The following is a 25,617-nucleotide window of genomic DNA, read 5'->3' as shown; positions in this document are numbered from 1 at the left end:
GTTATTCCTAGCTCATTTTTTCTGATTGAGGTGTCATGAAGGGCAGAAACTCAACTTTCTCGAAATGTGATTTTCTGTTAGAAATTCAGATATCGTCCGAAAAATGACTTTTTGTTTTCCTCTCTTCGAATTGATTTTAATCACTCATGCGTGAAATATATATTATTATGAGTTGCCTCAAATGAAAGAAGAGGATCTAAGCGTTCCAAATATGTGTAATTTATCAAATATAATTGTGATTAAGCCGATCGCCTGTCTGATCAACAAAATATTTATGATTTCGAAATTTCAAAAACCGTTTACTTAACGGTTTTTAAAAATAATACTACAATCTATGGGGGAAAATGAGTATGGTAAAATTCGGTAACTCAAAGATTTTTACTTTTTTGAGGCACTTCATGATAAATTTTTAGGGCTTCAATATTACACCATATCGCAGACACTAATAACACGTAGGGCTATGCATCTCATATTTTTAGAACTGGAAACATTGTTAAACGATGCCTTTAAGCAATATTTTAGATCGATAGGGCATAACTACACTTATTGTTTGACGTGATGTTCCCTTTAGGGAAGGACTTACAGGTATTCAGTTCTGATCCACTTGGCTAATTCAGCGGGATGTACAAGTGTGATACGTAGTCTAATCATCCCCCTCCACCCAGCAACAAAGAGTAAGGTGTATAGACCATTCTCATGGTCAACTATTCGCCCAACAGTAGATGCTGGAAACAAAAGAGAAAGATTAGTTAAGATGACGAAAGACAAACAAAAATAGCCGTACGTCAGGAAAGGAGTGAATGTCAAACGTTCAGAGATGTACATGTAGTATAAATATGGTGTAGCTTGGAAGACCTGCCGATCTGAGTAAATTGCGGGCTGGATATCGGGCCGGATATATTACGGACCGAACTATGGGAAAATCCAAGTCAACTCGGGGAACCGAGACAGGCAGGGTAAAAGGTGTAGAGTTTGTCAAGGTAGCTGAAACTATTGAAATCAGATCAGCACACCCCAAGAAATAACTTACGTTATTCTGAAAGATTCATTGTATTCTTGCATATTCATCCACACGATTCCTCGGCAACGTTAATGTGAGAGAAGTATAAAGCAAAATATTCATCATTATCAACTTCAGGTGGCGCTGTAAAGCGCTGCTGTGGTCTTCACGAGAGCACGCCATGCAACTCTTTCATCTGCCATTATTTTGTGTTGCACCTTTCATTCCTTGTCCAGACACTTTCTTGATATCATCAGTCCAAGATATTGGTGTACGACCTGTACCCCGTTTTCCTTCGACTGCTCCTTGCAGTATTTGCGTCTCAACACCTCCAGATCTCCTAACAATGTGCCCAAAATAATTTAGTTTTCTTTCCATGATTCCCCTTCCGATGGTCAAGTCTGTTCCAATCTTTTCCAGGATCCACACATTTGTTTATGATTTAGGGACATGCTACAATCGCCTACGTCACATTATTTTGGGCGTTTTATTTGTTTTATTTGGAAGAGAAAATGAATGATGAAAAATCTGTTTTTGTTTTTGTTTTTACGACTTAATAAAGTATCCATTTAATCTAAGCTAATCTTTTCCGAGTCCTGAGGTCTTAAGCTTTCCATTGATATATAGTTACAATTTCTTTATAGAAAGGCTACTTTAATATAGATAGGACAATTTATCACAATTCCTCAAGCCACTATCTTACAAAAGGTCAGCCTACAAGGGAAGATTTGAGAAAGAAACGACACTTCAGTGTAGTTTATGGCCTGATTCACTTTGAAAACATTGCATTCTCGTAAACGTAAACAAAATTGAGAGTTTTCTCATTCTGGTCATTCTCATTTGTACCAGTAAACGGTTAGCAATGTCTTTCCAAAAGAATTCCTCTAAAAATGCCATCTTTTTTCAAATATTGCTGGATCAAATTTAGTTGAAACACAAACTAAACACGCTTGTGTGTCCCATATGTTATCTGTGTCTGGAGCGTTTCCTTTATGTGCTTTCTAAACCTCATACTATATCATTTCCCTTTCTATTAAATAATAAGCCTTTAAGAATAACTGAAATTTCTTTTAAAATGACATATTCTGATCATGCAGTATTTTTTTTTTTTTAAAGGTAAAAATAAATGCTAGCTACTGATCACATGCTAATGTACCGTTTTTATTTGGATCCTCCATGATGGCAAACCAGTAGTCTCCACCGAGTATCTTTAGCCGTCCCATGGCATCTCGAGCCTCTAAACTAAACTTCAGTATGTCCCCTACCACAACTGTCAGTCCCGTTGCATCTTCAGTCGTAGGTGACCATGGAATTGTCTCGGATCCACGAACAATTGATAAGAGAGAAACGGTCGTACGATTTGGATGCGTTGGTCCACAGCTTGATACCAGGTGCATTGGAGCTATGCTACGACGTGGTCTCTCATGTTTAGAGAACGTGATCAAGTTAGTTCGTGAGATCTCCTACGGAAGAACAAAATGATTGAATAATAGATCATATATCTATATCTATGGACTGACTGAGTGCATGCCGACTGATCCTCGGTGGTTGCCGACTATTGTTTGGTTAAGAAAAATTGATCTACGAATCATGTACAATAAGTTACCCATCCAACTCCAAACGCCCGCCGAACATCAACAACCAGGACGTTTTTTTCTTTTCTTCAAGTTTAAACATGATATTGTTGCTTATACTGCTTGACACAAATTCAATTTGTTTGATACTTTTGCATCGAAAGAAAAGAGGAAAAAGAAAGGGAAAAGAAGAAGAAAGGGAACTTTTATACCTGTTTATTTATAATATACACAGTTTTTTGTGTCTAATATTCAATGCGATATACAATTTACAAGAGACCAATGTCCTGACAGCCCATGAAACCAACTCGTTTGTCTTGCGAGCTTTCTAAAAACTTTATTGAGGGTTTCATGAAGAGCAGTACAGTGGAACCTCATTATAAAGAGCTCTGATATAGCAAGGTATCTGTTATGACAAGCTTATTTACATTGTCCCTAGGACCTCGTTATAAAGAGGTTCCACTGTACTAACATTGTTGGTCTCATTATGTTGAGTGTTCTTTGCGCCGTTATAGTCCTCAGGCATTTCCCCGTTTCAAATGTCTATCTAACCTGATTTTTATCTTTTAAAGATACTTTGTCCCTTTTGCAGCCATCATCTAATTCTGTAGAACTTTGTAGGAATTACGAATATTTCATGTATGTCCTATCTGTGAAATTTAAATATGAGTAGTGTCCTAGTATTCAAATTATGCAAGGAAACCCGTTTAACTTCTAGACTTCACTTTCAGACACTATTGAGTCTGACATCTTTTTTTCATTGGAAATACATGTAACATAAAATGAGCTTTAACAGCTGTAGTTGATTCGACAACTAATGGTCTATATTCTCCCACTAAAAGCCATTTTCAAGCCCATTTGTTTCGAGGGAAGTTCTAGATTAGGCCAAAAAAAAATTGTTTGGTTGTCCTCGATTGCTTTTCTGGAGTAGGGGCGGGCGGGCGGATTTTTTTCTCTTTTTTTTTCTCCCCCATTAAAAAAAAAAAAAAAATTCCATACAAAAAATAAATAATTGTGATTGTCAAGCATTTAAACAAACAAAGTCTATAAAACACTTTAATATGGTAAAATACTAGTTTCATGTACAATGAATATCAAGACCAACACAGAAAGTATTTTGGGCTTTGAAATACAGCACCTTTTAAATCTCCATCGTACCAACGCTTCATTAATTATCATTGGCGATTTCAATGACCTAGAAACCGATGAGATTGAAAGACATACCTCGTTGTCTCAGATAGTCAAGGAGCCTACTCGTGAAACGGCTATCCTGGACAAGATTCTGACTGACCTTAATGAGGACTTCTGTAATCCTCAGATTTCGACGCCAATTGCTTCTAGCGATCACAATGTTGTTACCGTCATGCCTTGTCTCGATCCTGCCGCCTCCCAGGAAATCTACCAGAACATCCTATCGCCCCTTTCGTGACTCCTCTGTCAGGGCTTTCGGGCAATGGGTACAGCAGATGGACTGTTCTATTATCGGGGACTTTGATGCTAATGACATGGCTTCAGAGTTCAATGACCTAATCAACACCAAGTTCAGACAATATTTTGAACTTGTTACTGTCAAACAAAGGTTAGATGATGAGCACATTACCCCATTCACAGTGGTTTTGAAATTTGTAGCGGCGTTGTAGCGGAGCGGCGACACCGCCATAACACCGCTACAAATGCATTCACAGTAGAAAAGTTATCCCGCTGCAGCAGCGGGATAAATATCATGTACCCATTCACGCTGCAGCGGGTGATTTTTATTACCTCCGTAACAAACACGCACGGCACGGAAAAACGATGAGGCAAGCTTGCAAAAGGTAAACATGTCAAGTTGCTTTTTGTATCCTCGATCATATTACTTTTTAAAAAACTAGCATTTTTATTGCTTCCAGTCAGAATATTTTAATTTTTTGAAGTGTGAAATATTTTTATTTGGATAATTATAATATCTACATAATAATAAAATCAATTTGAATCCACTGGTTACTTTATTTCTATTTCACTTTATGTTCCCCATTGCTGGAGAAAAGAGGTCAGTGATAGGTAAGTAAACAAATCACACGTGTTTGTCGCGGTGTTATAGCGGAGAGCCTTCACACTGAGTAAACACCGAGACAGCAGCGGGACTGTCCCGCTGCTGTAGCTAGGCGAACCTAGCGATAGTTTGTCGCGGCGTTATCGCGAGGCGGTGTTATCCCGCGATAGTTTATAACGGGTCCGAGCCTTCACACTGAAGACAACACCGCGACAGCAGCGGGACAGTCCCGCTGCTGTCGCGGTGTTTGAGGCCACTGTGAATGGGGTGGATGAATGATGAGATTCGCAGAGCAATCAATCGCCGCGATTCTTCCTTTCGACATGGGCATCCAGACTTTAAACGGTTGAGGAACCATGTACAGAGATTGATCGATAACGCGAAGGACTCATTCTACCAGCGCAAAGTTGAACATCTTAAGAAATTGGAGCCTGGGAAGTGGCATCAGCAAATCCGTCATCTTGCTGGCATCCGTAAGAAGCAGCTTAATCTTTCATCTGACGGCATATCAGATATTGACATTGCTAATGAGCTAAACACGCACTTCGCTGCCATCTGCTCTTCATTGCCACCACTCGACAGGGGTGCTCTGTCGGCTTTTCTACCAGCGCCCTCACCCCCTCCTGTGATCGACCGTCGGAGGGTTTATAAGCGCCTCTGTGGAATCAGCACTGCCAAGGCCTGTCATCCCAATGATCCCCCTTCGCGACTGTTGAAGGAGTTCGCTTATGAACTTTCTGAACCTTTGACCACTCTCTTCAATCTTTGCCTCAGTCAGGGTTGCTTCCCTGACATATGGAAACATGCATCTATCAGTGCTATTCCCAAAACTAATCCTGTCACCAGCTATGATCAGCTCCGGCCAATCTCCATAACACCCACGTTAGCGCGTATCTTTGAAGGTTTCCTCGCTGACTGGATCATGAGCAGCATCCGCCCGTTTGTTGACCACCGCCAGTTTGGTAATCTTCGTGGATCGTCAGTTACGCACTATACTTGGTCAGCCTGCTCGACACCATCCACAGAGGGCTTGACAAGGGTGGCACTCTCGCTAACCTCTGCGTCGTGGATTTTCTAAGGCTTTTGATCATGTCAACCACACCATTGTTATGAACAAGTTGATCGAGTTGATCGACTATCATCCCTACTATCTGCAGCTTCCTTTCCAACAGAGCGCAGACCGTCCGCTACCATGGGAAATCCTCTCAACAACAAGCCATCACCTGTGGGGTACCCCCAAGGTACTCGCCTCGGACCGGTCCTGTTTCTGGTCCTTATCAACGATGCAGCTCTTGAAAGTGATAACCGATGGAAATATGTGGATGACTTGACAATCGTGGAGGTCTTGAAGAAAACGCATCCATCTGAATTGCAGTCGCATCTAGACTCGTTGATCCAATGGTGCAAAGACAACGACGTTGTCCCGAATGCTGCTAAGTGTAAAGCTATGCAGATTTTATTTCTTCGCCAGCCCCCGCCACCCATCGTTCTTGACATCAACTCTACCACACTGGAAGCTGTCTCATCCCTTAAGCTCCGGCCTAGGGGTCTTTCTTCAGGATGATCTCAAATGGGATGGGCAGGTCAGCCGTTTGATCTCCAACGCTTCCAGAAGACTTTATCTCTTGACTAAGCTTCGGAGGAATGGTGTTACCACCAAGGATCTTGCTACTATCTACATGTTGTACATTAGGCCAGTGCTAGAATTAACAGCACCTGTTTGGACATCAGGGATCACAAACAACCACTCTGTAAGCATCGAGCGAGTTCAGAGGAGATCTCTCAGGATTATTACCTACCCTGACTCTAGAACTTATGATGAACTGCAATCTCATCTTGGTGTCTCCTCTCTTAAAGAGAGACGCACATCCCTTTCTCTAAGATTTGCAGAATCACTTCTCCAATCTAAGGTTCATCGACATCTCCTGCCTGAGAGCAGAGTCAATGACTGTAGCCGCATTCTGCGAAATGCACTTGATTTGTCCTTGCCTAAGATAAAACTACGAGGTACCGAACTTCCCCCATCCCATCTTTCCCTCGATCCTTGAATAATAATAAATAGAGGCTTAGCTAATTATCAGTATGTTGTATGTCATGTATTTCAGCAATAATATAATTATGTGCAATATTAATTGTCATGATGATTGACACAGCAGGTTCTTCCATTCATTCATATTTTGATGTTGCATGTACTTTTATCCGTCCTCTCACTCTCTCATCCCTTTTCTCTATCTGAACTTGCCACTTTTCAAATTTCCTTTTCTTCTTCAGTTCTGGTCTTTCCTCTCTATTTCTATTTCACTCCCACCCCCTCTCTCTCAGCTCTGTCTCTGTCTCTCTCTCTCTCTCTCTCTCTCTTTGCTCTCTCTGCCTCTTCCTCTTTATCCCTTCGTCTCTCCTTCCTCCCCTCTGTTTCTCTCTCACACTTTCTGTCCCTCCCTCCTCCTCTCCACCTCTTTTCTCTTATGATGATGTTTTACAGTACAACATTCTATAATTATATGTTATTTTTACTGTGACCAATAACACCTAAGGAATTCCATTTTTTTTTTTAAATAATGATAAATTGAGGCTTAGGTAATTATCAGTATGTTATATGTCATGTATTTCAGCAATATAATTATGTGCAATATTAACTGCCATGATGATTGGCATAGCGGGTTCTTCCATTCATTCGTATTTTGATATTGTATGTACTTTTATCCTTCCTCTCACTCCCTCATCCCTTTTTTCTATTCGAACTTGCTTCTTTTCAAATTTCCTTTTCTCTCCTTCAGTTCTGGTCTTTCCTCTTTATTTTTATTTCACTCCCATTCCCTCTCTCTCAGCTCTATATCTGTCTCTCTGTCTCTCCCTCCTCTTCTCCACCTCATTCTCTTCTGATGATGTTTTACAGTACAACATTCTTTAATTATCTGCTATTCTTACTGTAACCAATAATACCTAAGGAATTCCATTGTTCTCATGTGCAATATGTTTATACATTATTCTGTACTCATATCACGCTTGTGATTAGCACACTGCCAAGACTCCAATTGTAATACTTTTTAATACTTTTTAATACTCAATACTCAATACTCAATACTCAATACTCAATACTCAATACTCAATACTTAATTACAATTTTTCCAATGTTACAGTTAATTGAATTCACGTATCTGTATACATTTTATTTGTTTATATGTCAACATTTATTCATTTTTGCTAGCAATATTTCATATCTTGTATTTTTTTAAAATCTTTTTTTGTTGTTTTGTTTTCTTATTACTACTTTAGTGTTTGATTTAAAAATGTATTCATTGAATATATTTGTCCTCATTTGCTATGTTATCTTTATGTTTTTGAATGCTTTTTATATTGATGTAAACTTGCATTTTTAGTCTTCGGACTTGTTGACAAGTGATGAATAAAACCTTATTTGAACTTTAACTTGAACTACTTATAGCTACTTGCGCCCGCTATGTAGCAAACAATGCCTAATCGGTGACCATTGGTCCCCCATGATCCTCTTTATCGTATATTAACTGAGAGCTGATTTAATGAGATAACCACCTGTCCAGTGACCTTGCAGGGTGGTCTAATCCCTCCTGTAAACTAGTACAGATGGGCTTTAAAATGAGTTTAAGAATGCTCAGAACCTGATTTGAATGTACGGCATTTTGACATAGAGAAATAAAAATGGCAAGTTTAATAAATACCTAATTGCGTACTGAAAAGACAAAACTGGCAACGGGACGCATTTTGATCCTTGCAAATGCATAAAATGGTATGTTTGGCAGTTTAGATTGTTCCCCCCAAAAATTTAAATAAAAACAAATTAAATAAATAATAAATTAATTAATTAATTAATAAAAAAAAAATAAAAAAAAACATACGAGCGGCCCGAAAATGACGAGCGGGCGGTCGAGGACAAACAAATGATTTTTTTTTTTTTTTGGGGGGGGGGGGCCTGACGGTTTTCATAACACTACAGTCTATTGGGGAAAACGAGTATGGTAAAATCGGTCACTCAAAGATTTTTACTTTATTGAGGCACTTCTTGATCATTTTGAAGCGCAATTTTTTTAGGGCTTCAATATTACACCATATCACAGACACTGATAACACGTAGGGCCGTGTATCTCAGATTTAACATTGTTAACCGATCCCTTTAAACAAAGTATACCAGTCTATACACATTTAAAAAAAGCTAAAGATTAAACGTTTAACCCTAAAAAGGCCGGGCTATTTGAGGTCTTAATACGGCCGGGGGCATTATGCCCCCCCCCCCTATAAGATCTCGGCCGTGAAGCGGCCGATCTCCGCGAAAATTCGCACGCATGTCAAGTGAAGTGTATAGAATACTATGATAATTTCATTTTTTTGAAAAATTTACTCATTTGCATATTTATGGTAATTTATGCAAATAAGGTCATACAAATCACATTTTTACCCATCAATCATACATTATTCATATTTAAGCATTCTTTTTCACTACATATATTCATTAGACCATCCTGAATAATAAAACGACAAAAAAAATTGGAAGTGCCAGCTTATTCTTTTTGTTATCTCTTGTTTTTTATAATTTCTTATGTTTTTCACTGTTTTTTTAACTTATTTATTTTATTGTTTTTGTTGTTTTATTTCATTTCTAACTACAATTCAACTATTTTGACCCCCAAAACAACCACCTAAACTTTAAACAAGACCCAATAACCCATGTTTGATCTATTTTTAGGAAAAATGACTTTTCCATATGTTTTGTACACAAATCACGAAAATGAGCGATTTTCGGGCTGACATGCGAAGACAAAAGGTCACGTGACCTTGTAACTGTAGGTCCGATTTTCAAAAAGATTCTTTCAAAAGTTGCGCAAGACTCGAAAAAAAGTCAGCGAGCGGCGGGGCGCCATCGATAAGCGTTCCCGAACAATCAGAACAATCGTGGAGGGGGAGGGGCATGATAGCCCCCCCCCCCCGGCCTTATTAGGGTTAAACACAACATAAATCTCGGTTCGATTGACTCTCGACTCAATCTCTTTCTCCCTCTTTCTACTGATCTAACCTCCTTTTTCTCTAGCTCTTGCAATCACTCATTTTCCCTTTTTTGTCTTTCTTTCTTGTTGCCTTCTACTATTTTCCTCCATATTTTCCTCTCTTTTATCCCCCCCCCCAAAAAAAAAAACGAAAAAAAAAAAAAATCTATAATTTCTTAGCTACATATTTGTTCTATTTGTTGATTTTCTAAGCATACTTTGTTCATGTTAAAACAGCATCTGAGGAACTAACGCTTCAACAAGCTCTGCCTCCAGTTAGTTCCTCTTTTCTCGTGCTTTTTCTAGTATATTTGTCGTTTCATTGCATATTTCTATAATATAATTATTCATTGTGTTATGTTTTGCATGAGAAATAAAATCATTTGAATTTGAATTTGAATTTGAATGTTATACACATACGTCGTGTGCTTGGACATTTTGTTTTCTCTAGACAGTTGACTTAAAAAAGTAATTTTCAGATTCAGATTAATTTTATTGGTCCATTTGGAAATTCAGTTATTGGCATATAGTACATGAATAATATACAATAAAAAGTAATATGCACAAATACACCGTTGATCATAATGGTAGAATTTTTTTTTTTACCCCGATTTATGGAAAGATTTTAACAATGATTTATTCCTACTAGATCTAGATAATAATATACATTCTCAGATTTTATTGAATAATAAATTGTGAGTGTTTGTTTTGTGTGACTGCTAAAGCATGTGTATGCTAATATGCTAATCTACTAGGGGACCTACGTCCTTAAGTCATAACTTACAGTAATAAGCAATAATGCCCCATAAAAGGGCACTAATAAAGCAGTGGCGGATCCAAGGGGGGGGCCGAAACGGCCGCGGCCCCCCTATTGGCGGCGCCAAAAAAAAAGAGGAAGGAAAAAAAGGAGGAAAAGAAGAAGAAAAAAAAATGAGAAGAGAAGAGAAAAGAGAAGAAAAGAAAAGAAAGAGAGAGAGAGACAGAGAAAGAGAAAAGAGAAAGAAGAGAGCTAGAAGCCGGGTGAGAAAGGAAGAAAGACAAGAAAATGACACTTAGTGACAGTAACGACGAAAACGGGAAAAACTTGGGGGGGGGGGGTATGTGCGTGTGAAATGCGCGCGCATGGAGGGGGGGGGGGGCTAATTTTTAGGTTGTGCAAAACTGAGTCGGAATTCAGCTTATTTTCAAACAATTATAAGTATGCTTGTTTATTTCAAGCCGTAGTGCCTAAAAAGTTTAGTAAAAAGTACTTCTGAAAAGGCCGCGCCCGGCCCCTCCAAAGAGCGGCAGTATGGTGATCAGAACATTTTGGGTTATTCCAGAAGTCTTGGGAGCCTTTATTGAAGAGGGGTCGGCCATATACGTCAATGGCAGTGACGGTAACGATAGGTGAGGGAATAAGGAGGAAGGGGTGCACATAATTGAGAACTGCAAGCGTATTGGGGATGACCATCTTATCATTTTAGGTTGTGCAATCTGGATCAGAATCCAGCATAATATATATTTATTAAAAAAGGGTTCACGTAAAAGCACTCATGATATATCTTTTGTATTCATTTGATAACAAATTTCAAAGTTAAAGGTAATACAAAGTTTTGGTATTGGATCATGAATTTGGTTCAAATGAACATATTGGAAGCATATATGCGATCCTATTATATTTAGTGATCGTTGTCGTGGTTAAAGATAAACTTGAGTTCTGGTATAAAAAAGAAAATGAATACTCACAGAATCTAACGAAACTTACACTGAATGTTCAAGATTAAAAATAAATGTCATGTGCCAAACAATTTTGGAAGAAAATGCATACTGGCTGAGTAATGAGCATAGAAAGACAAGGAAATCAGGGTAGTACTAGCCCCGACACCATGTATGTTGTCCCATATACATCTATCTGTGTAAGTAATTGTTACTTTACAAGACTTTTCCAAATTTATGATGATTTTGATGACTCTAGAACCTTGCATTACCACACCATTACTTACATGCTGTGTGATCAACTTTTCTGATCCATTCCACACCTTTTCTTTCAAAATGCAACCGCATTACCAGTCACTTACGGTACTCAAGTTTATCTTTAAAATCTAAGTCTAAAGTTATGAAATTGTAAATAATAAACTCTTTATGTTGTATAGCTCCCTCTCAAGGTAAAGATATTAATTAAGCTCTAAAACAATGTTTCTTGTCTAAAATCGACGAATTAGCTATTCCCGTTTGGAAATTACATATACATATACAACTACATATATACAACTACATATTCTGAAATTTTCATGGTCGCAGCTACCATTGTACGGCCGTAGGCGCAATTTGAAATTTATCAAAATTTACCGGGAGAATCAGTACATTTTTATATTCAATTTTTCTCAAAAGCAGAGGTGTTTTAGGGGCTAAGTTTTCTATCCTTATTCTACATCCACAGGGGCATCCAAACATATTAAAATTGTAAAGAATCCCTATCCACCCCATTTTCAAAATTTCCCAAAACTTTGTATTTCCGGTACCTTTAAAGTGACGGTGACGTGGCGTGAGCCTGCCCCCTTTCCAAAGCCTGTGCCCGCTGGTAGTTACCGGTACGATGCTTCTAATATGACCTTGTCGGTATTGGGATCTTGAATTAATTAAACAACGGTCTGTGCGATTTTCAAATTTCCGCCCCCCCCCCTCCCTCCCATAAGATGGTTCTGAATTTTGCAGGAATTTAAGGTTGAAAGATTATTTTGAAAGTAAGTATGAAAATCGAAGACAAAAAAGAAATCCAAAGCCAGGGAAATACATTGATTTCCTAGATACTTTTAGTTGCTGTCATCCCTTTTCGGAATTGATTGCGAATGTGGAAAAATGACTCCGCCGGGAATCAAACAAGGGTCACTGGCTATTAGAACGCCAATGTCTTGACCACTTGACCAAGAAAACGAGCCAGAAAATAACAGGAATAAATACATTTACATTCATATTTCAAAATTATAATTGCGACATATAATTACGGCAACACTTGTACAGTAAAATGAACTCTTAACATTTGAAGAAATCAAATTTACACTTTATCAGCACAATCATATGAATATCATGATACAAAGGAGATATGATCGACATGATTGATATTACATTATGATCATGATCTAAATATGATATCTTTATGTTATTGTATTCATGTGATATCACCTGACTTAACATTGCACGAAATGATAACAAAATATTTATTATAAGATATGATATCATGTGATGCAAGAATATAATGTTTTTTATGAAAAGAAACGACGTGATATAGTATTGATGTGACAAGGTATGATAATGATAAAAAAACAATATGTTATTACTATGAGAATATAAACTGTCGCTCATAACGTTAGAATATTTATTTTTTACCCCAATTTATGGAATTATTTTGACAATGATTTATTCCTAATAGATCTAGATAATAGTATACATTCTCAGATATTATTGAATAATGATTTGCCAGTGTTTTGTTTTGCGTGACTGCTAAAGCATGTGTATAATATGCTTATCAACTAGGGGACCAACGCCCTTAAGTCATAAATGACAGTAATGAGGATTAATGCCCCACAAAAGGGCACTAATATGGCACATCGACACGGTTTTGATCCTGGGGCCTCACAGTAACGAGGCCATTGCTTTGCCACTGAACCATGACTGTACGCAGCGGGGGCTAGGGTAGGGGGCAGTTCCCACAAATAAAAACAAATTAAGAAAATGCAATAAATTATTAATAATTCATTGCAATTTACCCCGGTCCCCAACATGAAAAAATCCTCTGTACGGCCATACATTATGGCTCAAGGCATGGGCACATGTCAGGGCCCGAGGAACGGCGGGGCTTGAGGGCTCAAGCCACCCCCTCACTAGAAAAAAGTATGTGTAAGATATTAAAATAGAAAGAAAGGAAGAAAGAAAAATTGTGACCTGCCAGTGCCACAAAATTAATGAGGTATCAAAATATGCCCATCTGACCGTAATTAAATCGTCTGATCATTATTAAATGCCTAAAACCCTGAGCTTCATGGAGCTCAGTCCCCTGGACCCCGGGCTAATTATTGATAAGGTATAAATAAGGTATCAAAATATGCTCATCTGACCGTAATTAAATTCCTAAGCTGAACTCCTGAGCTTCCGAGGGGGTCTGCCCCTTGACCCCCTCCCCGCTGGGGCTTTTTCCCCTGGACCCCAAGCCAATTTACGCTTCACTCACTTCTCTCGCTACGCTATTGTAATACTTTAGCCCCTCCCCCACAAACTTTGAAAAACGTTCTGCGGGGCCTGCATGTAACAGTGGTAGTGATGCGGGTTTGTTAAAAATAGTTATATTGTATTCATAGGAATACGGAGTAAAATGCATGAGCACGTTGTTATTTGTAAGCGAACGAGAGTGATAAAGTAATACAAACATGTAAAGATATAAAGAAAGTGTTTAATATATTATGACAGTCATGAAACACATATAGAGCACCACAGGTTAATTGTTCTGGATTTCCAAATAAAAGGAAGTTCACATTGCAATATTGGTTGTAGCGAACAACTCGGCACGATCGTATTTTTAAGCGAACCGTTAGTGACGAAGTCATTCATGAATGTAAATATGTAAAGATATGAAGAAAGTGTTAAATATATTTTGACAGTCATGAAACACATATAGAGCACCACAAGTTAATTGTTCTGGATTTTCCAAATAAATGGAAGTTTTCATTGCAATCATAGTTATAGCAAATAACTCAGCACGATGAGCACGTTGGCATTTTATAAGCGAACACGAGTGATGAAGTAATTCATGAATATAAATATGTAAAGATATAAAGAAAGTGTTAAATATATTTTGACAGTCATGAAACACAGATATAACACCACAAGAGTTTAATTGTTCTGGATTTCCAAAAAAAATGGAAGCTCTCATGTAATCATGGTTGTAGCTAGAGCTGTTTCTTTATTTACTCCACAGGCATTCAAATTTCATTTCTTGCAGTTAATGCGGGGTACAGCCTCTCTTTCCCCGCAAATTTAAAAATTACAACCTGACCGAATATGCATTTTTTTAATGTCTTATCTCGCGTATTTTGGGGATAAATAACACTTTCACAACATACATAATTATGCTCAATTTTTCGCTCGCTCGCTCGCGAAAATTGTGAACCCAGAAAATTAATATTTTAGCAAGTGGATTAAGCCCTCCCCCCCCCCCCCCCCCGTCCTGATGAAAATGTTAACAAATTTGATCGCACATAACTTAAACTTGGGGAAAGTTGATATCGGACAAGAGAAAAAAAAAGAAAAATAATTGTACCCGCTTGTATGTACCGGTACGGTGCTTTTAATATAACCTTGTCAGTATTGGTAAGTCGAGTTGAATTAACGGTCTGCGCGATTTTCAAATATCCGCCCCCCCCCCCCCCCCTTTTGGAAAATCCTGGATCCGCACCTGAATAAAGCATATCGACACGGTTTTGATCCTGGGTGTCTCACAGTAAAGAGGCCATTGCTTAGCCACTGAATCATGACTGTACGCAGCGGGGGCTAGAGTACGTCGCCGCCCCCACAATTACAAAAATAATTCATTGCATTTTGCCCCGACCACTAAAATAAAAAAATCTCCCATGTGGGCATGCCTTGACCCATAATGCATTGCCCTACAGAGAAATGTTTAATGTTGGGGACCGGGGAAGGCATAGTACCACACACATGCTTTAGCAGTCACAAAAACAAATACTCGCAAATTATTATTCAGAGATTCAGATTCAGATTCAGATTAATTTTATTGGTCCATTTGGAAATTTATTTGTTGGCATTACATAGGCACATGAACAATATACAATAGCAAATAATATACATATATAGATAATATACAGTAGCAAATGTACAATGACAAATTACAAATTCATATGGAAACATGTACAATGACAAAACAATCAGATTCAAATTCAGATTCAGATTCAGATTCTATACTAGAATGTATACTATTATCTAAATCTATTGGGAATACATCATTGTCAAAATCATCCCATAAATTGGGGTAAAAAAAAAATATTCCACCTTTATGACCAACAGTGTAGATAATACACAGTAACAAAGTTACAATGACATAGTCACGGATATAATTCGTTTTTACATAATGGAATATTATAAGAAAATAAATGGACTTATAACAATATTGAAAATATACGATTTCGTGGAATTCGAAAATATTATTAATATTATCTTTTATTATTTTAATTTCATTCTTATTATCATTATCATCATCATTATTATTATTATCAGTATTATTATTTCTGCTATCATTATTTGTTATTATCATCCTCATCATCAACATTATTTAATATCATTATTTGTCACGGTAATATAGCAAATTTGTATTCCATGCTCTGCCGTTCAGACGCGAGGCCTGCTTTGAACAATCCTTTGTATACATGATAAATAATGGTGCTGACAGCACGCAACACGGGGGGGGGGTGGGGTAGCCTGTATTCGTAGTAACGTAATCAGACAATATATTATGCAGTTTTACTCTTTGAATTCTGCCCGTTAGAAAATCATGAAACCAGAGTATCAGAGAGGGTTTTACATTCATAGTGGTAAGCTAATTCATCAAGAGGTAAAGGGGCTTTCACATCGGGCCTAATTGCGTAGAGTTGTGTAGTGTTGCATACCGACTACGCCGAGCGTACGCAATTCTACGCCGGCCTACGTTACTGTACGCTGAGGGACGCAAATGGGTACGCGAGATGGACGCAAAAAATTAAGCATGTTTAATTTTTTCGCGTACCTTCGGCGTAGACACTATACGCAGAAAGTACGCAATTTGTACGCAAGTCTACGCAACACCACGCTATTGTAGCCATGCCTACGCAACAGTACGCTACCCTACGCTAGTCCGACCCAGCACACAAGACGATGCTGATGGTGAATGACTGTGGACTGTGCGTCATAAGAACTTTTTGATCAGTGTTTCAGGCTAGGGTGATGAAAGGCTGTTATTGTTCCTGTCGTTTTTTAATTAACGATAACATGTATCGTGTGATTATGTCCATGTGTAATAACATGTCAAGGTCTTGTTAAATTACACACTTTAATTTTCAGAGTGTCAGCAGGAGTTTATTCTCAGTTTTTAGTAATCATTATATGATTCGGTTAAAGTAATGTATTTTGTGTTAGTTATTTTCATTTAAACTTTACAGTTTAAATTTCACAGTGTTAGCAGGAGTTTGAAAGTCAGAGTTTTTTCCGACAGTCATTATTACTTGAATTATAACTTCATGATAAAGGTTATACGGTAGTTGAATTGAATTGAATTGAATTGAACTTTATTTCATTCATCATCAAAACATCATAACAAACATATAAAATACAAAACATAGCGTACAAGTTAAAGAGAAACATTTACAATACAATACAACAAAAATATATATGAATGTGGAGACAGCTAGGAAAGACAAAGGCTTTATTGGTGCTGCCACCAAAACAGTAATAAAGTATAATACAGTATTATATTGTTGTTTGAGAGGGTGATTAACAATTTTTTTTTTTAAAACCTACTAGGGGGGGGGGAACAAAAACAAACCAAAACCAAAAGCTAGACCGTGTACATAATCAATCTTTATTTATTTTGTTGGATTAAAAATGATTTATATCTCCTTTTTAAAATGTTAATTGATGAACTAGATTTTATATATTGAGGTATATTATTCCACAATTGTGGCCCTTTTTAAATTCATGTCTAATGTAAACGTCTTTCAAATGTCACAATTTTCAAACTGATATTATTATTATAGTATTCATTACCTCATGATAAGTTATAGTTGTGTATAACCACATGTAAAAGTTTTTATAAATCCAGAGTGTCAGCAGGAGTGGGCTTGTAACTCTTCTTGTTATACAAAACTGTAGATTAGTGCATTAAAGTTGTAGTATTTACAAGAATACCAGTCAGGGATTTATAATTATTTTGAAGGGAAATGATATTTACATGTGTGTGTTCTCACATGTATCCTTTTCATGAAGAAAAGTGTTTCTTTGACTTTATTTCGTATTCGTGCTTGTAATTTGGTTTGTACTAGTACAAAGTATTTCAGACTGGCATGTTTAGTTTTTTTTATGGTTATTCAATTTGTGATTTTGACATCTCAGGCTGTTGAAATAAAAAACAAGCGTCTATTGCATTTTTACACGGTGCTTTCGCGCACAGTAAGCAACCGTACACAGCTTTAGCAACCCTACGCCAGGCCTACGCAACCGCAAGCAACCCTACGCTAGTCCGACCACAGCACACAAGACGATGCTGATGGTGAATGACTGTGACTGTGCAGCATAGGAACTTTTTCATCAGTGTTTCAGGCTAGGGTGATGAAAGACTGTTATTGTTCCTGCGGTTTTTAATTAACGATAACATGTATCGTGTGATTATGTCCATGTGTAATAACATGTCAAGGTCTTGTTAAATTACACACTTTAATTTTCAGAGTGTCAGCAGGAGTTTATTCTCAGTTTTTAGTAATCATTACTTCATGATTCGGTTAAAGTAATGTATTTTGTGTTAGTTATTTTCATTTAAACTTTACAGTTTAAATTTCACAGTGTTAGCAGGAGTTTGAAAGTCAGAGTTTTTTCCGACAGTCATTATTACTTGAATTATAACTTCATGATAAAGGTTATACGGTAGTTGAATTGAATTGAATTGAATTGAACTTTATTTTATTCATCATCAAAACATCATAACAAACATATAAAATACAAAACATAGCGTACAAGTTAAAGAGAAACATTTACAATACAATACAACAACAAAAATATATATGAATGTGGAGACAGCTAGGAAAGACAAAGGCTTTATTGGTGCTGCCACCAAAACAGTAATAAAGTATAATACAGTATTATATTGTTGTTTGAGAGGGTGATTCACAAAAATTTTGTCAATTGCACACGCCGTAGGTACGCGGTGCCTACGCACAGGGTACGTCACCATACGCCACCGTACGCAAGCCTACGCATAACCTACGCAGGGACTACGCCGAGGCATTATTTTTTTCATGAATACGCAGCCTTCCTTCGGCGTAGTCGGTACGCAACACTTCGCAACTCTACGCAGATCCGGTGTGAAAGGGGCTTAAGTTAGAAATGTGTTGATGAACAATCGACGAGTGTTGCACGAACATAACGACCCAACGGTTCAATATATACTGTGCAGCCAAGTGAATTAACAATAACACGGCATTATTAATATTAGACTTTCGCGATTGGCAGGCAGCGCTCAAAATACACGGGGGCGGTGGGCGATTCGCCCCCGTGAGCTACAAAATCACCCCCGTCAGGTTGCTCATGGGGGCGATTGCAAAATTAAAAATCGCCCCGCGGTGGAATTATAAAATAAAGATAATCTTTTCTGTTATAACTTTAACACAATATTGAGTTTCAATTTTCAAACCTTAAACCAATGAAATGGAACTAAGATTAGCGTGCAAGATTTCTCGTTTTATGAGTAGGTCTATATTATTACCGATTCAGCTCGCAGTGCAGTGCTGCCGTCAGCATATAGGCCTACTGCGCCGTTAGTAGCGGTGCGTGTGCACGCTTCCGCGCCATGTCTGCTGGAGCTGGAGGCGATCGGGCAAGGGCAGAAGCATGGTCATGGCCTGGGGAAGTTTTTCGTTGTCAGCAAATAATGAACCTCGACCAGTAAATCAATATTAGGGACTTTCAGATTTGCAAGATGAGAACGTGGACTGCAACGTGTGACCTCCTTTTAAGGCACTGCCAGTCCTTAAAAGGACGTCACATGTGATTGCGCCAGTGCCTTAAAAGGACGTAACACGTCCACGTCCACGTCCACGCAAATCTAAAAGTCCCTTTTGAGGAGAAGAGGAAGACCAAAATGTCGTGGAATGATATGGTAACATGGGCAGATCTACGGCAGGGGGGTGTAGGGGGTTTAACCCCCTCCTCCCACCCCCCCCCCCCCCCCCGGCCCCCTTGGGCTGCCAAGTGAAAATGTGATATTAAAGCGGGGGGAGGGGGATTCTGGAGAGGTGGACTACTAATCTTTTTTTTTTTTTTTAGGGGGCGGGGGGAAGTGAAGCGCCGTTTTAGCATGACTTTCTTTTTAACTCTTACTTTCACCTATCTCAGATAACCCTAAGTTTTTGGTTGCTGCTTTATATGTAGTTGATAATGCATGATTAAAATAAAGAGAGAGAGAGAGAGAACCACCATCATTTTGCAATGGTTCAGGGTTCGTGTAATGTACATTTGAAACCATTTCTTAGCGTCTCAACCCTAAAAAAATAGCAAAACTATTTTTCAGGAAAAGCAATATACTGAATTAAATAAAGAATAATAGCTTTATATTGGATCCTACTAATACTGATACGGGCTAAAGACAATGTGGTATTTGTATAGAGGTATTCCAAAATGACATTCTGATAATCAACATTTGTTCTGGTATCATATGCATAATACAACTGATCTTTATGATTTCTTAACGTGACATAGCTTCTTCTCCCTTTGCAAACAAAACAGAAAACAAGGTTATTTAATAAAAGGACCATGCAACAAATAATCATTGTGATTCAAATTGATGCAAGGATTCTTTTTGAATAAGCAATGCTTTTCACCAGAATCTTCTTTGTAAAAACGACTTTTACAAATCTCAGCCATGCAATTCTGCTACTGTGTTGTAAGATCACTTTGAGATTTGGAAAAGTGTATTATGTACTGGGTATTTTAAATTGAATGGAACGTCTCAACTCAGTAAGCATGGCTGAGATTTGTAAAAGTTGTTTTACAAAGAAGATTCGGGTGAATAGCAGTGCTTATTCTATAGAAAGGTTATATATAGAAAGGTTTTATTGAACAAATTCCATCGTCGCAGTCTTACAACTGAATTGCCATTGGAATACAATTTAAAAGTACATGTATTTACAAGTTAAAAGTACAATAGTCTTAGGACTATGACCTAATATATATAAAAAATATCATGTTAAAACTCTATATCAAAATGTAATGAGTATGGAAAGAAAGAAGGGGTGAATGAGGAATAGGAGCAAGGAGCAAGAATCAACAAAAGGTGAGAAAGGAATGAAAGGAAGAGAAAGGAAAGGTAAGTAAGAGGAATATATCAGGAAAGATGAGGTGAAAAACATGTGTAATGAGCCTTCTATTAATTAACTTTAAAATGTACAGATCCTCATGGCTTGTACTAACAACCAATATATAAAACATGTATACAAATTATTATACTAAACTTTTGATAGGAAACATCAAGTATTGTAGTATTGTAGTTATGAAACTTCTCCAGGTGGTCAAATTCAAACATAGTACAATTGTGAAATTAAGTATGATCAAAGATATCAGTCGTGCTAAACGTACAGTGAATTAAAAAGACTCGAGGCTAGTGAATAGAAAGTCTCGAAATAGGCGGAGGAGGACATTAGGATTAGATTACAGTGTAAAGATTAAAGCGTTCCAGTAGGAATTAAAAAAACAAGCAACCTGCATGCTATTTATACTGTCCATATTCAAACAAATTTTCGCATCAATTTGAATTACAATCATTATTTGTCGCTTAATCCCTTTTAATGACCATGTTTTCTTTTTCGTTTGCAAGGGGAGAAGAAGATATGTCACGTTAAAGACATCATAAAGATCAGTGTTGTATGCGTATATATTATATACACAGGCCAGTAACAGCTATGTAGCTTGTAAATTTGTAAGAGGGAAAATGCTGATTGAAATGATAATGATGAAATAGCAAATAATTGAGGAGTATCATAGGTACCAATTGAATGGATATTTGTATAAAAAAGAGCCCCCGTCAGTAATAAAAGAGCCCCCGTGAGAAGGCTCACGGGGGCTCCTTTTTCGGGGTAAGAGCCCCCGTGGACAAAAAATTAATTTGAGCCCTGTTGGCAGGCAAATTGTAGAGGATCTATGACAGGCAGTATCTATGGGAGAATGTGCCTCTGAAGAATTATGCGTTCAAAACATTTCATCAACAATGAGGTGAGGGATAGGGGTGTTTTGGCTGCTGGTATTGTTGTCGATGATTTCCAGCACAATGGGACATGGTTTTGATTCAGAGATAAAGGAGTGACAAAAGGGGTGGCTAATAGTCAGGCACATGTTTTGAGTACTTTCCCACAAATACTGTCCGGTCCCATAGATTTGTTTGGATTAGTGCGTTTGAAGTACATGACAACATCACTGTACTGAGTCATACAATGGGTGTAGCATTGAACTGTTTCAAATCTTGCATAAAATGTATTAAATTCATTGGCTGTATCATGAACAGATCTAGGTTCTGACACTGGCGGAGATTTCTGCTTCTTTTTATAACGTGATGTCATCGTTTGCATACACTTCCAACCGAATTTGAATCCAATCTGAATTAACTCTCTAATTGTTCTCTATATTTTTCTTTCGCATCAACAATTCTTTCTGAATGTTAATGTCCCTACATGAGTTCATCATCGTCCTGTTTTGAGAAAGCCCTGTTTCTTTGCACAAACAAATTCCTCAAATTCTTCCTAATTCTATGGCCACATTACCCAAAAGTAGCCTGCTCGGCGGCCGAGCGGCGAGTTTTTAACCAATTCTGCCCGGCGGCTGCCCTGCCACCGAGCGGCTGCCGTCCAGGCACCGCTCGTTTTAGGGCATCGCTCGGTCGCCGCTGAAGTTTTAGCGCGGAGGTAAGTTTGGGCGGCGCTGCTCACTTTTCACTCGCCGCCCAAAATACGCTCGGTGCCTGGGCGGTCGCCGCCCGGGCACCGACCTAATCGCTGGGCGATGCCTAATTCCCGGCAGCGACCGAGCAGGCTACTGATCGGTCGGTCGCTGCTCTGATTTGTGACCATAGCTTTAGGTAATCCTATTTACCTGTACAAATATGTAACATACCTACGATACTTCCTGAATTTGTTTGTAATTGTATCAGTACTTCCTCTGAATAGAATAAAGAGTACCGAACCTGTTCCTCTTTACAATTTTGAGTTTCATTCAGGATGCATGCATACATGCCAACTGTTCAGATTAAAGAGGAACATTCCTCTTTTTGGGAGAAGATAATTATCATTTTAATGCAGGTGTTCCTCTTCCTGTACAAATTTGTCTGTAGTATTGAAGAGTTAGGATTGTTCCTCTCTTTTTTTTAAATAGCATAATTTGTACAGATTTCTGATTTTCAAATGTTGGCATGTATGTGTATGTAGTTTACATCCTGGTTTAGATTAAAAATATAAGTTAAACCTAAAAGGGTGTGTGTGTGTGTGTGGGGGGGGGGGGGGGGGGGGGGGGGGGGGGGGGGGAGGAGAATCCTCTGTCACCCCCTCCCTCCCCCTACCCTCCCTCAGCTTTCATGAGTTTATGGCCAAAAGTCTTTTGATACAAATTGTTATACGATTTCAATCTACGGGTATTATGCAGCTTAACAAAAAGTTTTCTTTTATCCGAAAATTTACGAGATAGACTTACATCTAAGAGGATATGAAACTTTATGGGCTTATTCATTAGAAAAATGCCCTTTCGGCATTTATGTTCCAAAGAAGTTTCAGAATTGTCGTTTATCCATGGGTAATATCCCTCTTGGCTGATAGAGCACAAAATGCCCTCGTCTGTTCATCATATCAAAATTTTATACGCAAATCCATGAGAATAAAACAGAAACAATAGAAGCCCAATGGAAGAATGTTCTGTCAGGTTTTGAAGATAAATTGCTCATTTGATTATACTCAGTATTTATTCAGTCGAGATTTAAGAGCATTCCAAATTTGCATTGTATTCAATTTGGGAGGCGAGTCAACAGACTGTTGGTCAACAATAAAATTCTCTGTTAAATATTTACTTTTGATTTATCATTGTTAATTTGTATTTTTGCTGTATGTTTTACAGTGTGTCCCAGTAAAAAGGAAACCAAGAATTATTAATGTTTTATCATAACTTAATACAAAATTTTTGGAAATTTTGAAAATTGGGTGTATAGTGATTCTTTGCAATTTTGATGCATTTGGATGCACCTGTGGATGTATTATAAGCCTATAAATGTTTCTCCTGAAACACTTCTGCTTTTGAGAAAAATTGATTATAAAAATTTACCGGTGTTCCCGGTAAATTTTTGATAATTTGACAATGGTAGCTGCGACCATGAAAATATCAGAATATGTAATTGTGATATATAATTTCCAAATGGGAATGGCTAATCGGTCGATTTTAGTCAGGAAACATTGTTTTAGAGCTTAATTAATATCTTCTTGACCTTGCGAGAGAGCTACATGTTTACAACATATTGAGTTTATTATTTAATATTTCATAACTTTAGACTCGATTTCAACTGCGACAACGATCACTGAAAATTGTAGGATCCCATATGCTTCGATCGATCCTACATTTTCATTTGAACTTGAGATTTCTGTTTTGTTTTATAACCTGATGTCATCGTTTGCATACACTTCCAACCGAATTTAAATCCAATCTGAATTAACTCTCTAATTGTTCTCTATATTTTTCTTTCGCATCAACAATTTCTTTCTGAATGTTAAGATTAATGTCCCTACATGAGTTCATCATCGTCCTGTTTTGAGAAAGCCCTGTTTCTTTGCACAAACAAATTCCTCAAATTCTTCCTAATGCTATGGCCACATTACCCAAAAGTAGCCTGCTCGGCGGCCGAGCGGCGAGTTTTTAACCAATTCTGCCCGGCGGCTGCCCGGCCACCGAGCGGCTGCCTTCCAGGCACCGCTCGTTTTTAGGGCATCGCTCGGTCGCCGCTGAAGTTTTAGCGCGGAGTTAAAATTTGGGCGGCGCTGCTCACTTTTCACTCGCCGCCCAAAATACGCTCGGTGCCTGGGCGGTCGCCGCCCGGGCACCGACCTTATCGCTGGGCGATGCCTAATTCCAGCAGCGCCCGAGCAGGTTACTGATCGGTCGGTCGCTGCTCTGATTTGTGACCATATAGCTTTACCCATGGTTTTTGGTTAGGGAAAACCTTTTATCCTTAAAATGTGTCAATCTTTACAGAACAAGATACAACCTTGGACAATGTTGGACGTTTAACGGTATGATTCATATCTTAATCCTAATATTGTCCGCAGGGCACGTTTTTGGATTGACTGTATTTGAGCTTCCTGGTTTAGAGTTATTGAGGAATACTATACCATAAAATACTACGCAACAGATCTACAACCGGCCTTATGTAGGAAGTAAAAACTGTGATCAAATCACGTCAGCCAGTGAAAACAAATTCGTTTGATAAAATTATGGAAATGCAAGCATTACTTTAAACAAACAGAAATTTGTTATTCCTGGCTCAATTTTCCTGATTGAGGTGTCATATGAAAGGGCAAAAAGTGATATTTCTGGAATGTGATTTTCTTTGTGAAATTCAGATTACTACAAAAACAAGAACGCCAACTAGTCACCACTGAGCTGCGCCCTCACTTGAAGAAGTTTACAAGCAATATCGTTTAGTGTCCTGACGACCCCCCCCCCCCCCCCCCCCCCATTATACAAGCGATACCTTCGTAACACTCACACCCACAGTTACGGCCAATGACAAGAAAATGTCACGCCCATGAAATATCGTATGAATCTTTCTACAAATCCTACTGATTATATAAAATCGATGTTTATAGAATAAGCTTGTAATTACTTACCACGTTGTCAAGATACATTCCTAACACCGAAATAATAATGAGGCAAATAATTCCAACCACTCCATATCTACGTGCCCTCGACATGTCTGTATGTAATGTGTATGTGATATGCTTAATTAAGCGCCTATACTTTGGCAGCTCGGCAACGACCTGTGGCAGCCGCGCATGTGTTTTTTTAGCGCTATTAACAAGTCACTAACAAATTAATCAGCCACTATACAACACGGGTAAAATGACCGCACAGGAAGCGCTGTTAGTGAATTTGAGCCAAAGAGTTAAGTAAAATCTATGATTTGTGCGTAGATGTGACGTCATTTCGGCGATTTGCGCATGCGTCGGGTCGTCTGGC

The 25,617-nt window shown here is 38.2% G+C and overlaps 1 protein-coding gene across 1 annotated transcript in view; it reads right to left on the bottom strand.

Moving 5' to 3' along the window:
• The window catches only part of LOC105444087 (NXPE family member 3-like), a 31,127-nt gene extending 5,774 nt beyond the window's left edge, over window positions 1-25,353 (bottom strand). Inside the window, exons 1-3 of the mRNA XM_030975909.1 lie at window positions 25,269-25,353; window positions 2,157-2,463; window positions 584-725 (exon numbers count right to left, since the gene is read on the bottom strand). Of these exons, the coding sequence (XP_030831769.1) occupies window positions 584-725; window positions 2,157-2,463; window positions 25,269-25,352 (533 nt within the window). The 5' untranslated portion in view covers window position 25,353. The remainder of the gene's footprint in view (window positions 1-583; window positions 726-2,156; window positions 2,464-25,268) is intronic.
• Between the last annotated feature and the right edge of the window lie 264 nt (window positions 25,354-25,617).

This window comes from Strongylocentrotus purpuratus, unplaced genomic scaffold (genome assembly GCF_000002235.5).
Source record: "Strongylocentrotus purpuratus isolate Spur 01 unplaced genomic scaffold, Spur_5.0 spur5_scaffold_8, whole genome shotgun sequence".
NCBI lineage: Eukaryota > Metazoa > Echinodermata > Echinoidea > Camarodonta > Strongylocentrotidae > Strongylocentrotus > Strongylocentrotus purpuratus.
Note: the sequence above shows the minus strand (reverse complement) of the source record. Positions and strands in the feature narration are given on the sequence as shown.